Source organism: Neurospora crassa, linkage group III, assembly GCF_000182925.2.
Source record: "Neurospora crassa OR74A linkage group III, whole genome shotgun sequence".
Lineage (NCBI taxonomy): Eukaryota > Fungi > Ascomycota > Sordariomycetes > Sordariales > Sordariaceae > Neurospora > Neurospora crassa.
This window is the reverse complement of record NC_026503.1, coordinates 5,015,518-5,038,710: the sequence shown is the minus strand read 5'-3', so window position 1 is coordinate 5,038,710 and position 23,193 is coordinate 5,015,518. Positions and strand designations below refer to the sequence as shown.

Here is a 23,193-nt window from a genome sequence, read left to right as displayed (position 1 = left end):
AAATGATCAAAAAGTGCCAAATATGGGAAGCACAATCAAGTCATCTTGAGAGGATAGTTATAGCTTGGAATCATAATCATTCACATCATTCATGGGTATCTACAACACCTCCTCCTCCCTTCCCTTTTTGCAACAAAAAAACATCGCAACGCTCTTAATGCATCTCTAGAGGTATGCATCTCTTCCTCCACACCCTCTTCACTCCCTTCCCTAAACCGGAATCTTAAAACGTCCTCCTCCCAGTGACCAAGTCCGCATCCTCCGGCCTCACCCTCTTGGTCTTCTTGAACACCTTCCACCACCCAATGTTGATCAAGAACACCGGAATACCAATGTAACTCGTCAAGAACTTGTCCACCTGGAAGTGCGGGAAGAACGCGCCAAATCCGTTGAAAATGATAATGAGGATGGTCAGGAACAGCGCAATCGGGGCGCCCCACGGCAGCAAGATATTCCTGTACGGCATGACCTCGCGAGGAACGCCCTGCACCTTCATCGCCCGGATCATGAAGAGGTAAGAAACAAGAATGGCAACCCAGTTCAGGGCCCCAAAGACCGTAACGAGCGACACAAAGTAGCCAAATACGGTCGATGATCCCTTGCTGGCGTTCATGTATCCAAGAAGAATGAACAAGGAGGACAGGATGACGGCCGGAACCGGCACACCGCGCTTGTTGGTCTTGTTCATGATGCCCGGCGCCTGTCCGTCCTTGGCCAAGGCCCAAAGGGTACGCGAGGCAAGGTAGATATCCGAGTTGGCAGCCGACACGGTAAAGATGAGCAACAGTCCGTTGACCGCGTCGTCGAGCTTGTTGATACCAGCGTTCTTGGCCGCGATGACGAAGGGGGAAGCCAGACCGCTGGTCTTCTTGACAGCGCCGAGCAGGGGGTCAGTGTACTTGACAGCCATGCCCAAGACGAGGATGCCACCAAGGTAAAAGAAGACAATACGCATGAGTGTCTGGCTGACGGCGCGAGGGACGTTCTTGCGGGGGTTGGGGGTCTCGCCGAACGCGACGCCGACGAGCTCAGTACCGAGGTAGGCAAAGGTGGCCTGGACCATGCAAGCCCAGACACCCAAGAAACGGCCGGTGGCACCAGGAATCACCACTTTGTCGTCGCCTGCCGAAGCCGAATACTGGGCAAAGGCGCCGGGGTCTCGCCAGAATCGGAAACCGGTGCGCACGTGGTTGGGACCGCCGCCGAGGGCAATGATAAAGCAGAGGAGGATGAGCATGACAATGATGAGGGCTTTGATGAGCGACATCCAGAATTCGGCTTCGCCAAAGAAGGCGACATGGATGAGCTGTTGGTTTGTTACCTGTTAGCTTGACTGCTCCCTAGCGAGAACGGGAAAAGGAAGGGGGAGGGGGGGGGGGGGGGGGGGGGGGAACGTACGTTAACAGCAATGATGGCCACACCAAAGACTGTGATCCACACAGACACATTAATATCCGGTCGCCAATACTGCAGAATAATGCCCGTAGCCGTCAGGTTGTTGGGCAGCACAATCACGTATTTGAAAAAGTAGTTCCAACCCGTAGCAAAACCGAAGGCAGGATCGACGAAACGTGTAGCGTAACCGGAGAAGGACTTTTTGTGTGGTAACCAGGCGCCCATCTCGCCGAGCGCAACCATGACGATGTAGACGCAGATTCCCATGATCAGGTATCCGATGAGCAGGGAGCCGGGGCCGAGTTTGAGCGATGTGCCAGTGCCGATAATGAGACCTGTGCCGATGGCGCCAGCGATGGCCATCATATCTAGACAACAACAAAAACACTTTATTAGCAACTTTGTTGAGGCATGCTGGACTAGGCAGGAGAAAAGAAAGACCTACTCAACTGGCGCGGCTTCATGGCGCGATGGAGATCATCAGCACCATCGCCATCACCGTCTTCGTCGACGACTTGGCCATTCTCGCTGCTGTAACTAGCGCCGCGTTCAATTCCGTCGTCTTGTCCGTAGGCTGGTGTCGTCTTTTCGTCGCTCCTCCCTTTGAAAAAGTTGAAGTTGGAGGCCATGATGGGCCAACTCTATCGTTCTGACGTTGTTGTTGCTGTTGTTGTTATTGTTATTGTTGTCGCAATCGATTTGAACAGACTGAGAACTGGGGCCTTGGGGTTCTATATGCCAGGTTGGGACGGGATTCGACGGAGCAAATTCCAGTCCGTGGTAGGCACCGGGAAGAACAAAAAACGTTGGGGACGGACTGTTCAGAAACAGTGAGGCGCGTGACAGAAGAATGGAAACGAGACGAAGTCTAGACCATAAAAGTGACGACCATAGGAACGCGGGAGAGGCTTTCAACTTATAATCCCAATCCGGCCGAGAACCAACCCGAGTTCCCATGGGGAAGGAAGCGAGGAAGCTGCAAACCAGGTAGCATCCCATGTCACGGTCCCCATCTCCCAGTCCCGTCCCGTCCCCAAATCTCAGCTCCAATCCATGTACACGACTATGTACCGATATGGGCCGCCGCTGGGCGTTAGCCAGGCAGATAACACGACTCCATTAGTCAGGTCTGTACATTGTCGCATGGAGGCGGATCTCTTTTTCCTGTCCCGGGTTGTTTGTGTTGCACTGGCTCCCTACTTGGGGGGCTCCTGGACGCCAAGCTTTCTTTTCGTGTGACTTATAAAGGTAAAATAAAAAGACGACCTCGGTGAGCGAATGGGAGGCACGAGTGCGGGTGGCTGAGATAAGACAGACGTCCAGTTGAGTGGCATCGTCCCCCAAGTTCGTCGTCCTTCCTCTGCGGGGAAGACGAACAAGGGACGAGCATGAGGAGGAAGCCTCTCGAAGCCTCTCACAGTCAACCCCAACCCTGAGCCTGAAATCATGGACCAAGCAGCCGAAAAGAGAAGAGATGAACAGGGCGCAAGTCCAGAACACCACCGGCAGCACGCGAGCGACCGAGACTGCTCATCACTGATTGGACAGCGCATGTACAATCAGTGGATGGCGCCATGCACAACGGCGGCCCCACTAGCTTCTTTCAGCGACCGAAGACCTGGAGTTTGGACTGTTGGAGTGTAAAAAGACAGTGCCCGCGTCATCATCCAGGCCGACACTTACCAGGGTAGCCACTCGGCCACTGTAACCTCGACATGTTATTCCATTGTGTGAATGAATGTTTATTCACCAGCGATCTCGGAAGCTCATGGTCGTATCAGCATCGCGTGGTCTTTATCGTGGTTTTGTAGGGATATAGCACCGAGAAGTTGCCCGGTATCAGATTTGAGATCCTGATAATTATTTCTTCACACCAATACCCTACTGACTGTGGACCGTTGCGGTTATCTGTGGATTTCAGGTTGTTTGCGGTGCGGTTATCTGTGGATGGCGTAAGCAAAGCACTAACATCCCGGTCAGGACCTATGGGGGAGTTTACATACAAAGACCCGCCGCTAGTGTTTACACCAGGGGCACGACTCCATTGGCCAAAAGATGGGGGTCCGGGCATTCAAAGCATCAGCAACTTGGGAATCCTCGGTGTCGAAAAAGGCAATGGCTGAGCAAGGCGAAGACAGCACAATACAGAACAATGCGGAATAATGGTTTACCAAGTCGGTCACCACAAACATCCCCTCGGTTTTGTTTGCCATAGAATCAGCACAGCCCTGGCCCTGATAGAGATCGATGCCCAGACCGAGCACCCAACTCGGTTCTTCGCTCACCTGAACACCACAACACCACAACAACAAAAACACAAACTATCGCGACAAACAATTGTAAGAAAATTAGGAACACAAAGAATCCCCAAGCCTGGAAGCGCCACAGACGGGAGGCAAAAGTCAAGACGGGATCAACCTATGCCCAGACCTCCCGTACATTCCATACCTTCGGCGGCTTGAAGATAAGGCAGGCAGGAGAAACAAGCCATGCCCAGCTCTCGGCATCATCTTGGCGAGGGGGGGGACAAAAACGCCCAGCCGCCGCCAAGGCACTGCCAAGCCTGATAGTGTACACTACGACACCAACATTGCAAAATGAGGAAGGTGCAAATTTTCTGGGACCTGACTCGTCGCGCCGATGGAAGCCGCTGTTGAAACAGAAATGATTGAGTAACAAAAATGGCATTTTGAATCAGGACCCCCGTTGATCAACATGGGGGAACTAAAGTTGTTGAGGTCCGTCTTGGTAATCAACTTGGACAAATCTTCAACTTTTTTTTCTTGCTCACATATTCGGAGTCGCGTCTTTTCGTGTGTCGTGGTTGGGATGATGTAGTGTCGTCGTCGTCGTCGTCGTCGTCGTTGTCGTCGTTGGCAAATGGTGGATTGAGAATGCCTGCCGGGAGAGACGAGTCCTGGGGAAGACAAGGGAAAGCGCCCGCTCGTCCAATCAGAGGCCTTGGTTTGGATGGACCCATTTTGGCCCGAGTTCAACACTAGAGCCTATTTTGACGACATTCTCAACCGGACAACTTCAAGCTACTTTGTTGACGCACGCCTAGACCCGACCTCATTAATTGTGCGGTGGGCATCTTTTCCAGATCTTGAAGTCAAGCGGTTTTCAAGACTCGATTGTTGCAGGAAAGTTCCGGGCGGCGGATAGTTTATGCGCGGCGCCGACTGCCCTGGGGCAGAGAAGGCAGCTGGATGGACCTAGTGCAGGACACTCGACGAATCGTCGACACAAAGGCCGTTGGTGCGGAGGTGACATGCTGTCAATTTCTCAACAGAACGGCCCGAACAGTCCTGGCAATTCTGCTACTCGATGTCAGAAGTCTGCGTCGAGGGTAAGAGTGCCGGTGGCCGAACGCGTCGTTGGGCTCGGAACCGGTCAACGGAGGTGGACGGAATGCATCAGCGGGTCGGATGGACATCGTGAAGGTGTCTCTGTTCTGTTCTCTCTCACGGGATAACCTCCCGACAAGAGCAACCCGACTTGAGTATGGTCAAGGCTCCGACGGCTCTGGAACTTGAGTGGCTGGGATGTTTCGGTTCGTTGCGTCAATCTGCCGCGACGGGTGGAAGGCGCGTGGACTGGTTCGGAATTGATGGTTGAGGAAAGAGAGAGACAACAAAAGGGAAGGAAGGGAGACCAAAGTTGGAAAAAGGTGCAAGTTGTTCAAGGAAAGAACGTCTCTGCAGGAAAATGCATATTGCTGCGCTGCAAGTGACAGCTTCACTCCCCCTCTCATGGAAGGACCAGAAAGCCGCAGTTGCCAGCTGACAGCATCCAGGGCACTTTACCCCTCATCATCAACAAGAAGACTTGACATTTACCATATTCTTCCTCTCTCCTTCCCCGTCTTCGCTCCCCCCTCGAGTCTGCTATTCGTTCTCCATCGACAAACACATCACCATCTACTACTTGCCATCCGCCATCATGCACTTCCTTCAGGGCCACCATCCAACGATCATAGATGGGTATTGGACCTGGGAAATTGGCAATGTCCCATCGGGTCCCACGTCACTCGACATCAGGCTGGACATGCTCCTCTTCAGCCCTTCTTCTGATGATCTCCCGCAGGATCAACCCACCGAGATCCAGATCGATCAGTATCTGCGAGACAAGACCAGCCCTTCGTACAAGCACTTGAGAGCCAGGTATTGGCAACTCATTCTGCCACTTGTCCGAGCAAAATACGAGTCAACTCGGAAGCGCTATACTCCAATTCGTAGGTTCCCTCGTGACCATGGCAGTGCAGTCTTGGCTGGAAGAAGCAGATGGCTAACTAAACAGACACAGCCTTTGTAGTATAAATCCGTCACCCCTTTTCAGCAAAGGGGCTGCCCGTTTCAAGCCTCAACCCCTGGCTCATGTCCGGCCCGGCGTGATACCTCTGTGCGAGTCACGGACTTGGTCAAATACAACTGGATGCGGAGCAAGGGGCACATTGTCGCTTGACCCCGACTACCACTTCACAAAGCGATTTCCCACGATAGTGCAATGCAGCTGATGCGATTCAATCGGCAAGACACTGTGTTTATTGTTTTCCAGGGTCTGTTGTTACACCCACCTGGAGGTGCTTCGGCCACGATCTTGTACCAGGGAACACGAGGAATTTCGGACATGTACAATACATGAAAGTAATGTACTGAGGGGCCATCTGAGTTTGGCAAGGTTAGCTGGGCTCTGGTCCAAGGAAAACAATCCAGTATTATACATCTCGTTTCAGCTGACACGATTGTCCCGATTCTGCCTGCCTTTCCGCCCTTCTGCGCGTTCTGTTCAGCAGGCTCCAACGCCACAATTTGGCTCTTCCAATGCCCTTCGTCCCTGTCGATGCCCTCTCGTTCTCCTACAACCACCCCACCGCGGCACTCGTTGCGTTCCTTACCCTCTTTCGCAGTTTGTTGGGGATTCGCATCCGACTTCTACCACACCACCATTGTTCAATTGTCGGATAGAGGTACCAGGCGCACCCGGAGTTTGTTTCCCTCGCGTAATGCGTTCGTCTGCTCAACTGCTCATCTACATGTTTTCAGCCACGCCACTCCCCTCCCAACGATTTCACTGATCGGCAATGGGCGTGCGGTCTTGGTGCCCACCATCAGTCGAAGTCCACTACGTTCTAGACCCGTGTGTGGTGGGTGGCCCGAAGTGACAGGCCAAAACACATGCATTGGCTCTACAGAATGACGTCGATGTTCAAGTTCCATTCCCAGTCCGGTGTCTGATGTTCCGCCTCTCTCTACCATTAAAAAAGCTCCGTGGAGTCCGCTGGGAAAGTGGTTGATTGTTTCAGGGTTCGATTACCGTTCATGAAAGCCTCGGGCGGTTGCCGCGATTTCCAAAAACAAGCAGCACGCACACGACAACGCTTTTGGGTCGAGTCACTAAGTATGGACTGTACAGTGTCGAGCCACCACCGGGGAACTTAACGCACCGTTGCCGGTGAGGGACAGGAAAATATATGCAGGGGAATGCCTCCACACGTCAGGCACGTTTCGTGTGTCATTGGTTCCCAACAGATGGTACACACAAGCTCAGCCAAAAGGAGTACCGTATATTCTCTCGAAATTGACCTTTGGGTAATCTCCTTTCATATGCTCTGTAGTCATAAGCAGGGTTAAAGGTGTCGGTTAACTAGGTGCATACTTCTTCACTGCTTCTCTTCACCTTCAACCCTGCTTATGCCTACATGAGAAGTGAGTACCCGAAAGTCAATGTCGAGAGATTATACGGTACTCCGGTGTGTGTTTGCTGTCTGGAATTGCCCGATCTCGCACTCACCCAACCGAATCGGAAGCTTTGTGAAGGGCGTAAGGCTTGCACTTGGCCCTGGTCGCGACTGATCTCATGGTTGCCGTCGACACGGCCATACGTCATGTCTGCTTAGCCAGCCCCGAGAGAGGACCTCGATTCAGTTGAACCAGGGCGGATGAGTCTTTAGGGTGATGCTTATTACATAAATAGAGCCTGGCCAACATTCTCAAACTCGCTCCGTCTTTTTTCTTCTTTTTTTTTTTTTTTCTTCTCGATCGTTCCTCATACCTCGCTCGCCCCTCTCTCCTTTCTCACCATTTTCCCCTCTTCTCGTGCTCTCCCTTCATCTCACACTGATTCTATACGGGCTGCCGGCTCCTTGTCAATCTTCCTTTCTTTCATCCCTTCTCTTGATATCGGAACGATCATACCCAACATCATTCCCTCCGTCCAAACACTAGTATTCTCAGTGTTGAAGCCAACATCGACACCTAGGTTATTTGGCACAAGTGAGTGCAGTACACCCATAGCTCCCTTCTCTGCCTACACACTTCGTCAAGCTCAGTCCTCCTCTTCTCAACCCCCTTCTTCCATCAATCAACGCCTTCACCAACACGTTGTCCCGTTAAGTTCTGACAACCTCTGCAAGGTCCATCACTCAGCACCACAAGCGAGGCCCATTAGCTACCAAGACTCATCCGCCCACTTGATCTTGCTCCATCCTCCTGCCCGCCTCCAGACCGAAATCGATTCAGAAACACGCCATCATCTCATTTGATACCTGCCAAACGCTGTCCTCGACAACACTCCGATCAGGGAATCATGCCCCCAGTCGACCATGCTAGTAGGCTTCTGGTTGCCTTGGTCGCAGCAGCCGTCATAGTCCATAACACCACTGTGTCTGATGGGTTACAGGAGGCGGTAGGATGGGTGAACAATCCGCCACAAAGGGGGACACTGATGCTCCTCCTTGAGTGTCTTACGACCATCTTTGCTTGTACTTGGACCGTCCTACATCTCAACGTCCCTGCCCCTACGGACTCAAAAACGACTCGGTTTCTGCGCAAACTCAAATGGATGACCAGTACCATCCTGTTCCCGGAATTCATTCTTGCCAAAGCTATATGCGAATTTTGCTTCGCGCTTCACATACTTCATCTGATGGCTGAGATGATGGAGAGTCACCCAGAATGGTTTGAATCGAGTTCAACCTATACGTGTCCAAAGTCGCATGAACACATAGTTACCAGGAGATGGAAAGCCGCCTACGGTCCGTGGATGCAACTGCTACATAAATGGGTTGTTCTGACCCTTTGGCTTCCAAACATTGCGGAAAACAACGCAGAGGAAAACAATAACAATGATTCACCGGCAAGGAGATCTTCAACCTCGAGTACGACCAGAGTAGAGGTTTCAACACTCCAATATTGTCCCGAAGATGCCGGCATCCCTATGACTGAACGAAACGGAAGACAAGAGTACGAAGAAGTCCAATATTGGACCATCATCCACGCTTACTACGCCAACATGGGGGGATTAAGAGGGCTGAGGTTCACAACGAATGATGCCTTGGAATATTCGATCTTACGAGGCGATCATCTTGCCACTTGGGATTTGCGCAACTGGCGGCAAGGCCATCCACTCCAGGAGCTTCGACTCTCGGCGGCCGAAATTGACGACAAAAGTAAGGCCGATTGGTTGGTGAAGCTGTTTTCGATGGTCCAAATCAGTCGACTTATTTTGGATCTCATCAATCGAGCTACAATTCACCGACCCGTGACTCAACTTGAGCTTGGGACAGCGGCGTTTGCGGTCTTCGCTCTGGTCACATATCTGGTCAACTGGCGGAAGCCAAAAGACATTTCAAATTCGACATTACTGCATATTGTGGTAGATGAAAGGCGGCCGAATGATGTTATTGAACGGTCTGCTGAGCCCTTCTTCAGTCGCTTGTTATCGCCCATGCCACGCACTTTGCATTACCACGAGCTGGCCTCTCAGTATTACCGAATCAGGAATGATGAGCTGTGGATGGATGGAGACTTCCCAGTGGTCTGGCCTCTGATGGCAGTATTGTGTGTGGTATTCGGGGCTTTCCATTGCATTGCCTGGAAATGGCAGTTTCCGACCATTACTGAGCGGTACTTGTGGCAAATTACTTCAGTGATGTCAACAGTGTCACCCCTCATTCCACTGGCCTTCACCTATTTTTTGAGTCGTCACGGCACTCGTCGTCTCTCCCGTCACCAGGTCGAAGCCGGGAAAGAGACTTTGAACAAGCTTTTGCGGCTCCAAAGGCTGTCTGAAGCTTGGGTACGGCTTTTGCATTCTAACATCAACGACCCAAATTGGAGACCTGTATTCGGAGATGACAACTACGAAGACACGCGAAGAAAGATAACCGAACACGTGACGCGCTTGCTGGAACTCAGGACTCTCCTGTTCAACTTGGAAAACCAGAAGAATCGTCAGGCGAATCTGCTGGAAAACATCTGGAATTGTATGTTGCAGCTCAAAGCCACCTACGAGTCCCTGGACGGGAAAACATGGGACCAATACGAAGAGCAGGTCTCAGTCGTTGCCCGAGCGATAGGGATGACAGGCTTGGAAGACCACGAACCTAGGGTTCTCAAGACACTCCACGATTGTTTCCTAGAGGTGTCTCTCGACAAATGGAGTCACCGCAGCCAATACCAGAGGTCGAAAAGGCGTCTTGAGTCGGGAATTGGCAGATATGCGAGATATATCAACATCTTTTTCGGCACCATCTACGCGGTCGCTCGGGTCGTCCTGGTGGCCCTCATGTTCTCCAGCCTACGGGCCGTGCCAAAGGGCGTTTATGAGGTTGCCGGTTGGACCCGGTTCCTGCCCAGCTTTTCTTGATGGAGCTGGGTGATCCGCTCATCGCTACGGCGATTTATCGAGCGTCGACGAAGGCTAGGTTGAGAGTAAGGCGATGGATTGGATAGCAGAGAAAGAAGTGACTCAGAAGCCATATGAGATGGGAGCACCAGACCGGAGATGGCGGCACATGCGAAGTCCAGGCAGAACTCACGATTTTGACGAATGATTCCTCTTGTTTTACAGTTTACGACACACAACTTCCTCTTCTAAAATCAAGGCCTTGCAGGGTTTGGTTGCTGGACTTGCCATTTTTTGGACAACCTTGCCAAACTGCGGTTTCGGGACGGCAATCCACTTCTTGATGCCGCTGGCGGCACAAGGCTTGCTCACATGCATTTGACAATGTTATGACTGGTGGTTTTAGGACACACGACTGATTGAGTGGTTGCTGGTTTCCTTGCTTTTTTGTTGTCTATGTTCCTGAGAGATTTGGATATCCACGATAGAGCGGGAAAAACGGCGAGAGAAAGTTGATAAATCCAGTCGCCATGGCCCTGGCGGCTACGGCTTATGCCACGGAAATTTCTGAAGAATGTTATGAATATTAGACTGATCCAACCTAATTTGTTGTATCTTGACCACGCCTGGTTCACCTGGGAACTTTCATTAGCGGATAGCTATTTTACCTTTATCAACAAAATAAGCCAGAAAAATCTCCGGCCTTTCGCGGGACTGAAAACAAGATTGGTCCGGTCTATTGTATCTTCCGTGAACCATGTTGTGAAAATAAGGCACCCTTAATAACCTGACTGGTATTACTCTTCGCAAATGATTCGTTGCGCGTTTTCTGGCATCCAAAGCCAATTTGTTGCCGAAGAGGAAACAGGCAAAGTCATGACCGTTAAAAGGGAAATCCGGAAGAAGACCGATGGCAAGACCGCGCGGGCCGGTGCCGTCTTGGCAACGCGGTCGCTCCGTGTTTGGGACCACAACTTCCATACCCTTACCAGTATTTGCACTTGATATATCAGCTCACCTCATGACCTCCCTTAAAGACCGACCTTCGCTAACTACCTCTACGTTGCAGTTGTAGGTTTTCAACAACTTGCCATGTCGAGATGAGCTGCAGAAATACATGCCGGGGTCCCCGGACGGTGTCTCTTGTTCCGCTGGGCACCTACATTATACGGGCGAAGAATCGAATCCTTTTCTCAATATACTATATAGAACTACAGAGATTGTATTCTTCATTGATAAAAAACTGTCGAACTTTGGGCCCTATTCATGGTCCCGGTCAGCCCGACCAGTATTCCAGTCTCACTGTTCAGAAGTTTCTCAAACAAGAGCCGATCTGTCACCTGAACAATATGCTAGGTACTCTGGAACCAGGCTGCCTGAGCACAACGCCACGAACATCATAGTTGTTCATAGTATAGACAAGCAATAACACCAACCTGAATATCAGCGACCATGGAATCAACACAACAACCAGAATCCACAAACAGGCGACTGTTGATGTGGTATATCCCGCGGGCTACTTTCTGCCAGACATGAAATCGTTTTCCTCTTCCGAAATCATCATAACCACAATCATAACGCAAAGCTTATCACATCAAACAACAACATTCGATTGTGGTCATCTCGCAAAAGAGTTCACCTACCTATCTACATTGTAACAACAACACTTGGCCCACAGCTTCTTGTAAGCAGTATCCTTCTTCGCCCCATGTCAAACCGTGCGTTAACCTATTACCTAGCTTACCTACATATAGATCCCATCATCAAAACCCCAACACAATGTGCCACCAACTCTGCCAACTACACTCCGTCTGCGGCCACGTCACGAAGCGCGAAATCCCCTGCGACGTTACCGCTTCCAGTCTCAAGAAAACCCGCCCCAATCCATGGCCTACCGCCATCGACACAGGAAGCAAAGTTAAAGACGCCTTCATAACCTGGTGTCTTAAGTCCTTAAAGCCCGTCACCAACAAGGCTCACCCGCTCCGCTCAACATGTCGTCCCCCACTGACCCTTCTTCACGAGGTCGAATACGGCTTCTGTCCCAAGTGTCGTGAGTACTACGACAAGTATGCCGCCAATGTCTTCCGCGGAGACGGCGTTCAACAAGATACAACGAGATCCACCAACGTTGTTCTCTCGTATTAGAGATACAAGAACAAACTGCGATGGAGTCTACCCGTTCAAGCGGGGAGAGTGCCGGCTGAGTATGTCTTTCGCTGTCACGAGTCGAAGACAGCAAGTTCTGGGCTCGAGAGGCAGGAGCTGGTTATGCTTCTGCAGGTGACGAAGATCATTGGTATGGAGATGGGTAGCGGTGGCTCTACTGACAAGCTGGAGAAAGTCAAGGACTTAAGACGAAGGACGTTGGAGTGGGCGGAGGAAGGTGATAGCGCGCGTGAGAAGGCTAAAATTGAGCGGAATGTCGACATGGAGAAGGCAGAGGAGAACAAGCGCGAGAAGGAGAGGCTGAAACAAGAGAAGCTTCAACAGGAAATGCTGAAGCAGGAGAGGCTCAAAGAAAAGAATATTAAGAGAGAAAAAAGGCTCGAGGCGGAGAGATTCGAGCAGGAGAGGCAGGCCAGGAAAGAGAGAAGACTCGAAATAAGAAAGTGGCTCGAAGACAAAGATAGCATTGAAGATGACCTCAAGAAGGTGGAGAAAGAAAAGAAGAAACAGAGGAGCGGTAAGGAAAAAGTCAAGGTGGAGATTGAAAACATCCAAGGAAGAACGCTGATTGAGTACGAACATGGGAAAAGCGAGATGGAGGTGAGAGTTCGCATGAGTTCTAGGCCACAACCAGCCAGCCGCGGTCTCCACTTAGGCGCCAGCCATCATCACGAGGGAGTCTCTGGCAATGACGAGAAGTTGGACGAGAAGCCCAAGGTATATAGATCACGGGGCGTTTCAGAACTCGTCAAGTTTTATGAATCTCGGTCCAACGAGACAAAAACGAAGAAGGAAGGTGTTCGATCCGCACTCTCTGAGTCTCCTGTAGAGAAGAAACTGCCCCAGAACTGCCAGAAAGATACCCTGGGAGTCACGGAAAAACCGGCACAGAACCAAGCGACCGCAAAGTGCGTAAACCAACGGCCAGAAGTCCAAAAAGCCGTTAAGACCAATACCTCTGCGCCCGGTCTTCAACAGCAGCCCCAACCTGTCGGACCAAAAGCTCTCGAGTCCCAGCACAGGCCGAGCCTACTCATGTCGAAGCCAAAGTCATCAACGTTTCGTCCTCCTCCTGGAACGCCTCAGCCTCAGCCGCCGACAGATGGCAAGGCCAAAGCCAGTACGCCAGTTGATGAACCGCCAGCCATAGCCTTGAAGTGCTGCTCTCAGCTTCCAGCAAATCAGGAGGACAGTAGCCACGCCGTTAACACGGAAAACTCCGAGAAGAAGCTGTCACCCACTAGTCAAGACATGAAAGAAGAGCGGTCAACAAGTGAGAAGAACGACAGTGAAAGGCCACCTCCGATTCGTCGCTCGGGCACAGCAACCCCGAAAAGCGCAAATACCGTCCCTGTCCATCAAGACTCAAACAAGAAGCCATCTGCGTCCAAGCGAGACGACGAAATGGAGACTTCACAGATTGGGAAGAAAGAGGGGCACCAACAGACTCAATCCTGCCGCACAGCTCCCGCAAGGTCGAATAAGACTCCCGGTTTTTCTACCCAGGCAGAAGGCGGAGGGGAGCCGCCAGTGATCTTGTCCAAGCAAGAGCCACTACAGCCCAAGCCACTACCGTCCAAGCCAACCAAGCCTGAAGCATCCAAGCCAGATCCCGTGAGGGAGACTAAGCCTCAGCGAACCCCATATGCCACTTGTTCATCGAGTGAGAATAACAAGTCGTCCACGCCTCCTATCGATCCTGCTCCCGGAAACACGTCTTTCAACCCCTCCATCGGCTCGATGACGGTAGAATGTGATCCTACCGAACAGATGGGTTCCAACGATTCGATCAGTTCGATGGCGGTGAACTGCGATCCGACGGATAGCAAGGTCTCCAATCCTTCGATTGACTCGATGGCGGTAGAGTGTGATCCGGCCGACAGCAGGCTTTCCATCACCCCAGTCGGCTCGATGGTAGTAGAGCACGATTCGACTGACAGCACGCTTTCCAACGTTTCGATCGGATCAATGGTGGTAGAATGCGATTCGCTCGAGAGTATACATTCCATCGTTTCTAACGGCTCGATGGTGGTAGAGTACGAGCCAACCGAGGGCACCGTTTCTAACCCTTCGATTGATTCGATGAAGGCTGAGCTCGACTCGATTGAACAATCCGTTTTGTGGGAGGATATTCGTCGGCATCTAGGCTGCGATGACGGGTCGATTTTGGCGCATCCGTCGTACTGTATGTGTGCGAAATGTATCCGGGCGAGGTGAATTTGGGTGAAAGGTACCAAGGGGATGGCGAGAACTAGTCTGGTATGCCACAAATTAGCTGTTGTCTTGACTCAGAAGGGGAAAAGGAGTTGAAGCGGAAGAAAGTTGTAAAGTTTCGGGGGAGGACAAGTGGAAAATCAGGTACACTGCATATTCCCTTCAACGGGTGGCGGGGAGACATGTAGGCGGACGGGAATCTGGGAAGGAGGCAATGCCACTGCGGCCCCACTACACGCAGCATTCTAGATATTTGAGGCAGGTGCCCATCCGTATGTGGTTTTGTGACCTCGCTGTGCCGCTTGCATGTTACTCTAGCGTAAGGAAGGAACGGTGTTTATCATAAAGTGAAGCAGCAACTAAACGAGCCCACGGGTGGCGGCTTGTTCTTGTGATGAGGTTTAGACAGTGAAATGACACTCAAGGAACGAGTAAATCTCGTCTCGTACTGCTTCACGTTATTCACCTTTATCTTTCATTGCATAAATCCGCTGCTTATGAGTTGTCCCCCCCCCCCCCCCCCCTCTCGTCGGTTCTCTCATGACGTGGCCAGGAGGATGAATGAAGCAACCCATCTCAAATGCAGAAAAAAAGAAGAGTGGGTGTGAATCGAACACAGGACGTGAAGACAACTGGAAAGGAGTAGTAGAGCCTTATTTGCGTAGCCGGAAGACGCCAGCTGTCAACACTAGCTGTCAGAAAACCCCCCAGATACTCTTAGGCCAGGGGACAGCTGCCCCCGGGCTTTCGAGAGGAATGCCATTTTTCAAGGTTAACTAACAGCCCCGATGCTGGGGTTTAGCGACGCATCACGCCGCTTGACCACAAGCCCACTGAATTGCTGGGAGTCCGGTCCCATCTTTCGACTTATCAACCAGCTCTAGGTAATCAGTGGGGAGATGCCTAGAGGTACGTACCCAGGCTGGACGAAACGTACCTTCTGCTTATGGTGTATCTCTGCAACTAGAGGGGTCTGCTCCTGCTGTGCTTCTCGATGAGCGTCCTTGCCCTTCAATTGCATCTTTCAGTGCAGCACGTCATGCCCGCCTTTGTCTTCTCTGGCGGGGCACTTCAGTTACTTACCTCTACTGAGTTAGTGTGAACCTACCACCCACGTCCATCCCGTCCACCTCAATCTGGCAAGTCAACAGCTTCGTTTTTGCCTATTTTCCTCTTCCCCCGACCGTACGCGGTTGCCGAGGCTGCTCTTCCACTTGACTGAAATTATATCCCTACAACCTTGTGTCTCCACGACACACTCTTCCGCGCCAGCCACTTTGTCCATCGCCGACAATCACGGCATGTATCATCACTACTTCACGCTGCTAAGTATCAAACAATTGGATCTGCAATGAAATGTCGCTTTCAACTAACTCCTAGTCCGCGAATAGTACCACAACCTCACCACCTGACGACAGCGCGACGTGCCACACGACGAGCACCCTCAACGACATACTACTCACATGATCGGGAGTCCACTCTACTGGGAAGGAAACCACGCTATGTCGGCTTGACAGCTCAACCGACCGAGACATAGATCCACAGTCATGAAGACCGACGATCCGGACTTTCGGATATGGGCCAGGCCAAGTGGCACACCTCTCGGGGTCCAACTCTATCACCACATGGGATTCCATGTCTCACACGATCAGAATCCCATTAGGCAAGCTGCCAAATGATGGCAATGCTGCTATGGGGTTCTCGGCCTTTATTTCCTTCATTTACATGCCGATGAAACTTGGCACTGGGCGTTTCTAGGTTCCTCTTCTTTTCTTTTTCTGTGTGATTTTTTCTCCGTATATCCACGGACCCAAGCGGTCCCGGTCTCCCTAGTGTTTGCTAGCTGAACCAGACATGGGTTTACCAAAGGGAGGTATGGGTGTTGACGGCCCGGGAAAGGTTGATGGAGACTTTCGATTCTCAAGTCGATCATCCTGTGGAAGCGGCCTTCAGAAGGATAACGAGCTCGAAACATAGCCACAGTGGCCGAGAGAGTCAGGAACTTGGATGTTCTCCTTCCAAAGAATTTCGGACTGGAGAAGACTTTATTGCCGTGGTTGGACCGGAGAAGATGCCTTCAACATGTCTCTACAGTTTCGTGAGACGATGATGCGACCACGATGCGAACAGGTAACACCTGACTATGACGAACGATCGGAAAGACCCCAAATCTCAGCCGCTTCAGATTCGATGGCATGTGAGAGAACTTCCATTACCTTGGCAATTTGAATGTTCTCTACGCCGACACATTTGTTTGTGGCCGTTCGAGCGATTAGTCATCGAGGGATGTACCTAATATAAGTACAGGGGGATTCAGAGTAATCGACAGGGGGTGCGCTGAAAGGCAATTAAACCCCTGGCCTCGATTTCCATCAAGTAAACAAAGTCTGGCAATCCTCGATTTAAATGTCCAGTGTTCCCCTTGTTCCCGGGCCTCGCGATCAAAGACCCTCGACAAGTATCTGAAGTCAAGCGAAGAATCGGAGTAGGATTTTGATTCCTCCAAGGACATAGGGTGGGAGCCCGAGAGGGCCTTTTCAAGCTTGCGTCACACTGCGATCTGACGTGTTAGCGCCATGGATCTGGATCGATTCTGCCCCCCATCCCGAAACTCGGGAACCAAGATCGGGTATCTTGCTTGCATTGCCGGTGTTGTGGCGCGAACGCACATGATTAGCTCGTGACATCGAGAAGTCGTGCATCGCAATGGCCACTCATCCTCATCGAATCAGATTCCGGAACGCAATTCCCGTCAACTGGTAAACGACATCCCAAAGTTCTACTACAACGCTGCCATATCCGCCTCACTATTAGTTCTCGCCAACCCTGGACATGAAACGCAAGGGCTGCGAGTTCCGGCAGGGCGCATCTCAAGCAGATCCGACGTTGACATCACAGCTATCTTAGCATTGCATGTCCTGCGGCTCCTTGCGACATTTTCTGGCTGGGCAGAGACCTTACGTCGCGGAAAGCCAAGGAGCTGGGTGAAAGGTGTCATGATTACCGCAAGTAAGCTCTACCCTGAATCCCAACGCCAAACAAATGGGGTTGGCGATGGCCTCAGGTCTCAGCATATCCGTTTCATGCTGTTGGCAGAAGACTGCCACGAAAACGTCTCGAACGTCAAAGACATGCAGGTTCATAATGGTCTTCTGCCTCTCATGAAAGGCGTGGCATTGGTGAGGGCTGCCAACTTGGAGTGTTCATTTCGGACCTCATTGGTCCCTGCGTCATAACCGAGCGCCACAAACGATCTGTCACGTTGCTTTCTGTCTAGCAGCGAACAGGTGAGACTTGCTAACACACAACCGGATCTTGGTCCGAGACTCCCCAGAAAGAGCCCCTGCTGACGATCAGGCCCAACATTTTCCATGGTGATGCGGATCGGAATTCGACCTTGACGCCAGCCTTTGAAATTCATTATGAGGCGCGGGGACTAACGACCCGAGCCCGGATAAAGATGACGCCAAGGGGAACCAACTTGGATGAGACAAGTCCATATCAGGGAGCTCGCAAAGGCCAATGATAGGTACTGTTGGATTATTTTTCCGATGAAGATAGCCGGCGGCCCTCTGGTCCTGCTGAACGGCTACGTATTCCTGGCGTACAGAGACCCTCAAACCTGCTATCCGAAAGACATACCTGAATCCGGATCAAACAACACATTGGGTAGGGTGAACTGTGATCAAATTCCATCCCTTCTGGTGCTTTCGGATATCTCATTCGCCTTAATGTGGGTCAAGAAGGCAGTCTCTACCAGATCAGTGCATGGGATCCCATGAGCCTGCTATGATACTACACGGAACGAGTCCCGGCTTCAAGTATGATGAGAAAGGCCTGAGTCTCCATTATTTCAAGTGGCTTGAGAAGAATAAAAGTTCCAATGGAAGCTTACAAATATTTTGATGAAGACCCCCCGGCCGATGACATGTCCCCGGACAGCTCTGCTTTTACTATCGCGAACATCGAACTCACACTAGCTTTACTCACTCCTTGATCAGTCTGAACTTTCAGCATCCAGTCACCAACCGGATTCATCTAACCGCTCGGCCCTGCCTCTATCAAGCCCAGACTTGAACCCCTATCAGCCTCATCATCATCAGACAAAGAGGACTCTATCATCGGATCCAACCCGGACCAAACGATCGAGTAGAAAGGATGTTGGCTTCAGTATCAAGCAAGGTATTACACCCATCCACTACCAATGTCAATTTCCCACCATCTCCCTTTGTTATCACCATGGACCAACTTGGTGTTGGCGTGATGAGATTATCCACCTTCACCGACGTCTCTCACGGCTGTCAAAGTATAAATCAAGAGGTGGAATCAGACTCTTGACACTACCATCACCATCCTCAGTAGAATCATCTCACCGCATGAGCTTCACTCAAATCGATCAACAAGACATTCAACTGACTCGAGGTAAACTCACCATCAGCGTTACATTGCTCCAAACCACCACCACCGTCTCACGATGTCCACCTCAACCTCCGGCGGAGCTTCCTTTGTCGTCCAACCTCCCGAGTTCATTCTGACTGAGCAAAATATCAACATCCTCGCCGTCGTCCGATACGGGCCCTTACCTCCCACGCTACTCCCAGAGGACCTTCACGCCTTGCTCTGCCTCGGAAACCCGGACGCCAAGCCTTTGGCAGACAGGACCGTATACCCAGTCCAAACAGGCCAGGGCCTGGCCGTCACCGGTGTGGCTCTCCCTGGGGAGGAAGATAGGCACGGGGCACCATATGCCTTTTTTCTCTTTCACAACGCCAAGTTTCCCAAGGAGGGTAATTACAAGGTCGGCATTTCAATCAATGAGGACAAGATTGACTTGACCAATTTGGCGCAGCTTTGGTCGAGGGAGTTTACGGTGGGCGAGGTGGCGGGGGATATGAGACGTTGTGAGTTCCCTGCCTATCTTCTGGTATCGCATAGAGAGATGGCCTACTGCCCCCTTAGAAAATTATTGGGTGGGCTGAGGGGACAGTGTCTCTAAACTAGTTGATTAGTTGCTGACTAGATCTTTTGTGTTGAAGCTCCCGGTGAACAACGGATAATCGACAAGCTTAAGGATGCCGGGGTTTTTGGTGCGAACTAGAGTCTTTGGGTTTATCGGATTAGACCTTTGCCTCTCCCTGTTGCTGGAAGGCTGGAAGGCTGGAAAAAGCCTGAACGAGAAGCCAATCTACACCGCACTATCTGTCGTACGGTGCTGGGTCAGGATTCGGGGAGTTCTTCAAGGCGTCATACGGTGTTTTCAATGGACTTGCTACGAATAACTACCGAGAGGCAAAGTTGGAAATTCTATGGGTTGGCTTAGGTACACTGAATTTTATGGGATCTGGAGGATTTTTGGGTTGGAATAAGGCCGGCTGGTACGGCTACGGACTACCTTTATACTAGGACTACGACGATGCGGACGTATTTTGTGTCGTCCTAGTTCTTGAGTCCTTCTCATACGCAGACAGGATAGGAATAATAGAGGCTGTGCCGTTTGCGCTGTGGTGGTCAACTTCATGGCCTGTCAGTGCAAGTGGTACGTCTACTTTCCTGTTTCGGAACCAAAATTCGTGGTTGGTTCAAAATGATTTCTCATTGCGGAATGAGATGTTGACTTATCAGGATGGCGGCAAAATTCCATGGATATCTGATAGTGAAGTAACGCAGACTTCCATTGAGCTCTTGGCCCGCTTTCACCGAGCAAAGAGTACAGTGATGGCAACGGCATCATCACAACTTGCCAATTCAGATCACAATCAAATAGAGTATACGAATTGAAAGGCTCGGAAAGTTCCACTCAGTCATTCATCACATGAAGATACCTACCTAAACTTCCTTTTCTCACCGAGATTTCTCTAGCTACATGCGCTGCCCGAGGCAGTCCACGTCACAAGATGAGCACGACTTTCTTACCTACCTAGGTACCTACCATATTCTTCTTTCGTTCGGCAGGCATCCACGGCGCCGGTCCTTCCTTTTCTCTATATATACAGGACTTGCAGAAAATCTCCCCTCCTTCAGTTCTTTCCCCGCCAGTCGCCACCATAAGAATGAGCGATATCTTCTATTCTAATTACTCAACAGCGGCAAGCTATTATCTAGGTAGGTATCCTGTGCCGATTCCCCCAAAGCCATGACTCAACCGCTGACCCAGCCGTGCAACGGAAGACTCGGTGCGCCAGGTCCGTCTCTTTGACCCAATAGACCTATCCTGCTCCCTGTTCCTGTCGTCTGCCCGGTCCTAGCGCAATCCCGCTTTCGTCTCGGAGTGCCTATCTACCTTCTCTTCGTACAGGCTACTCGCATCTGTCACTTTACCATTATCCTCCTAACCTCAAGTCAAGATTTTGGCATAAGTTTCTTCCGTCTCTTAAAACTAATTCGCAGCTCTGTTAATCCTCCTCGCTACCGCGATCAAACGTTACCATCTTTACAACCATGGATAAACTCCCCCAAGAGGTCATCGACCGGCTTGCCCGCCATCTCTTCCCAGTTCTTTTCACAGCGTGGGACAACATCGCAACTCTCAACGCAAGACAGCAGGAAGCAACATGGAGGCAACACGACTCATTGAGCGCGGCAGCTTATGCCACCATTTCACTTTCGTGGCAACGTGCCATCGAGAAGAAGATCTTCACACTGGTCAAAATTCGGTCACCGAGTGATGAGCTCAAGTTGAGACAAATTATGGCCCGCAACCCCCATCGCCGTGACTCTGTTCGCTACATCAAATGCAATATCAACCTCGACTGCCTTGATAGAGCCACACATACACTCTTTCCAGTTGTTAGCGACCGAGGAGTTATTTCGAAGATTGGGAGCATCCTCCGACTTGTCAACCTCATTCGGGTAAGTGAAAGGAAGCTGATGAGTTTCATTTTCTTCTGGTTTCGAAGGTTCCATGTTTAGTTCCAACACATACCATACTGATACCTCTACTTTAGCCGAGTTCCCTTGCTTCTTCAATGGCCAAGGCACCGTTGTTTCTACAAATCAGCATCGTCAACTTACGCCCGCTGTTGGGAGCGGAGAGAGGAAATTGGGGAGCGTCGTCGGATATCAATAATCTGCCGACGTGCCCGGGTGTGACACATTTACAGATCACACATGACGAGGATATAAACCTAAGGTTGACAAGGCCACGCAAGCATGTCTTCCTGGAGCCAACAGAGGTTCCACCGGTATGGATGTCGGACATCTTGACCAAATTCCCAACAGTCGATGACGTTGTTTGGGAACTCCTTGAGTTCCTGGACGAAGGCCAGCAAAGGACAAAACATCGTACAGGTATGTGGAAGTGATTCACGGTTGAAAGGGTACTGTTACTGACGCAAAGATCTACCTGTACCAGGCATTTGTGAAGCTCTTCATGGCGAGGCGTTCAAGAACCTATCATCCCTTTCGCTTTGGATCGGGCCTTTCAACTACGAGTCGATTGCTCTGCGAGCGTTCCTAAAGACACCTCTAACCCTACCTGAAGGTGAACGTGAAGAACCCCTCAACGTAGCAATCCGCACGTTGTCACAACAGCTGGTTTCCCTACAAATCATCGGTATATTCACAGTGACCCCCGATCTCTTCATAAACCGCAAGGCACAAGCAGCACCCGGCATTGAACAACAACAGCCCTACTGGTCTCGTTTGGAAAACCTCCATATCGAAACAACAAACTGGACCTACAACGGAACATGGTACATAAACCCGAACATGTTACGAGTAGTGTGGCGCATCAACGATTTCCTGCGCTCTTCAACCCCTGACTTCAACAACTTGATGGTCGCAATGTCCCACGGCATGCTCAACATGCCCAAACTTCAAAAGCTCGATATCAGCTTCCGCTTCCCCCCATTCAACACGGGCAAACCCATCGACAAGCGTCGGTTCAAGGACCTAAACGGCGATGATTCCACTTCGCTGCTCTTTCATGTCATTCGTTACCGCCGCGCGTCAAGCGAGTGGTTGGAGCTGGCGGACTGCAAGGCAGCCAAGGAATTGTATTGCAATCTTGATCTTTTTGACAGCGAGCGCTTGTACAGTCGCCTCGGTCAAGAGTTCGGAAAGTTCCATTTACTACCTGTTTACTGGCGTCCTTTCCCGGAGCAAGCGGTCCGGAACTGGAATATCTTGCATAGGAGGATCAAGGGGGTGATTCCTCTCTTGGAATGGAGGAGCGAGGATGCTCACCCGGAGCCCTGTGAAGTTGAACCAAGAGGGGGAATATGGCCCTACGCGGAAAGGGAGAGGAGGAGAAGAGGAAGCGGGGTGCCGTAATGAGGACTGGAGTGTAGCTAGCTACCTGATAGATGCAGCCCTACCTAGGTATTCCGCTGTTATTAGTGGTCAGCGAGGTTAAGTTCTTTTTTTTAGGAAGGGGGTGGTAGTACCAAGTGGAAGTATGGAACTTACTGCACATAACATGAAGAAGTAAGACGTCTCAGGGAAACCCTCGACTCCACGACAACTCTAACTTCAGGACATTCCTAGGCAGTCCTAGGAACACCAGATGGTTTGTACCATATCATCACACAATGAAAGGTCACATCACATGTTCACCCATTCGACTGACTGGACCTTCCTTCTTTTGCTGCCCTTCACCTCAAGTACCACCACTTCCTGCTCTTCATGTTCCCGCCCACCACATGCACCGCATTTGTCTTCTTAAGCACCGACCTCACGCGTACCACCACCGGATATCCCTTCCCTGTAGCCGGTCCTTCCAAAGGATCCGTCCAACGAACTCCCTTCTTCTTTTTTCCATCCTGCTGCTGCTGCTGCTGTTCTCCCTCC

General features: G+C 51.1%; 7 protein-coding genes across 7 annotated transcripts; 5 read left to right on the top strand and 2 right to left on the bottom strand.

The window, feature by feature from the left end:
* Positions 1-21: 21 nt before the first annotated feature.
* NCU10276 (hypothetical protein) lies at positions 22-2,434 on the bottom strand. The gene is made up of 3 exons (XM_001728225.2): positions 1,841-2,434; positions 1,399-1,763; positions 22-1,306 (listed from the first exon to the last, which is right to left on the bottom strand). The coding sequence occupies exons 1-3, from the start codon at positions 2,022-2,024 to the stop codon at positions 224-226; spliced, it is 1,632 nt and encodes a 543-aa protein (XP_001728277.1). The 5' UTR covers positions 2,025-2,434; the 3' UTR covers positions 22-223.
* Positions 2,435-3,410: 976 nt separating this feature from the next.
* On the bottom strand, positions 3,411-4,375 carry NCU08529 (hypothetical protein; the record flags this gene model as incomplete). Its single annotated transcript, XM_957918.1, has 2 exons — positions 3,411-3,680; positions 4,187-4,375. 2 exons carry the CDS (start codon positions 4,373-4,375, stop codon positions 3,411-3,413), a joined length of 459 nt encoding a protein of 152 aa, XP_963011.1.
* Positions 4,376-5,245: 870 nt separating this feature from the next.
* Positions 5,246-6,133, top strand: NCU08530 (hypothetical protein). Its single transcript, XM_957919.2, has 2 exons — positions 5,246-5,629; positions 5,701-6,133. The coding sequence occupies exons 1-2, from the start codon at positions 5,338-5,340 to the stop codon at positions 5,712-5,714; spliced, it is 306 nt and encodes a 101-aa protein (XP_963012.2). The 5' UTR covers positions 5,246-5,337; the 3' UTR covers positions 5,715-6,133.
* Positions 6,134-7,449: 1,316 nt separating this feature from the next.
* NCU08531 (hypothetical protein) lies at positions 7,450-10,292 on the top strand. Its single transcript, XM_957920.2, has 3 exons — positions 7,450-7,670; positions 7,811-8,845; positions 9,338-10,292. The coding sequence occupies exons 2-3, from the start codon at positions 7,984-7,986 to the stop codon at positions 10,042-10,044; spliced, it is 1,569 nt and encodes a 522-aa protein (XP_963013.1). The 5' UTR covers positions 7,450-7,670; positions 7,811-7,983; the 3' UTR covers positions 10,045-10,292.
* A 1,510-nt stretch (positions 10,293-11,802) lies between these two features.
* NCU08532 (hypothetical protein) lies at positions 11,803-14,409 on the top strand (the record flags this gene model as incomplete). Its single annotated transcript, XM_957921.1, has 2 exons — positions 11,803-12,123; positions 12,307-14,409. The coding sequence occupies 2 exons, from the start codon at positions 11,803-11,805 to the stop codon at positions 14,407-14,409; spliced, it is 2,424 nt and encodes an 807-aa protein (XP_963014.1).
* Positions 14,410-18,880: 4,471 nt separating this feature from the next.
* On the top strand, positions 18,881-19,504 carry NCU08533 (hypothetical protein; the record flags this gene model as incomplete). Its single annotated transcript, XM_957922.1, has 2 exons — positions 18,881-19,307; positions 19,443-19,504. The coding sequence occupies 2 exons, from the start codon at positions 18,881-18,883 to the stop codon at positions 19,502-19,504; spliced, it is 489 nt and encodes a 162-aa protein (XP_963015.1).
* A 1,340-nt stretch (positions 19,505-20,844) lies between these two features.
* NCU08534 (hypothetical protein) lies at positions 20,845-22,677 on the top strand (the record flags this gene model as incomplete). Its single annotated transcript, XM_957923.1, has 3 exons — positions 20,845-21,255; positions 21,351-21,693; positions 21,887-22,677. 3 exons carry the CDS (start codon positions 20,845-20,847, stop codon positions 22,675-22,677), a joined length of 1,545 nt encoding a protein of 514 aa, XP_963016.1.
* Positions 22,678-23,193: the final 516 nt, after the last annotated feature.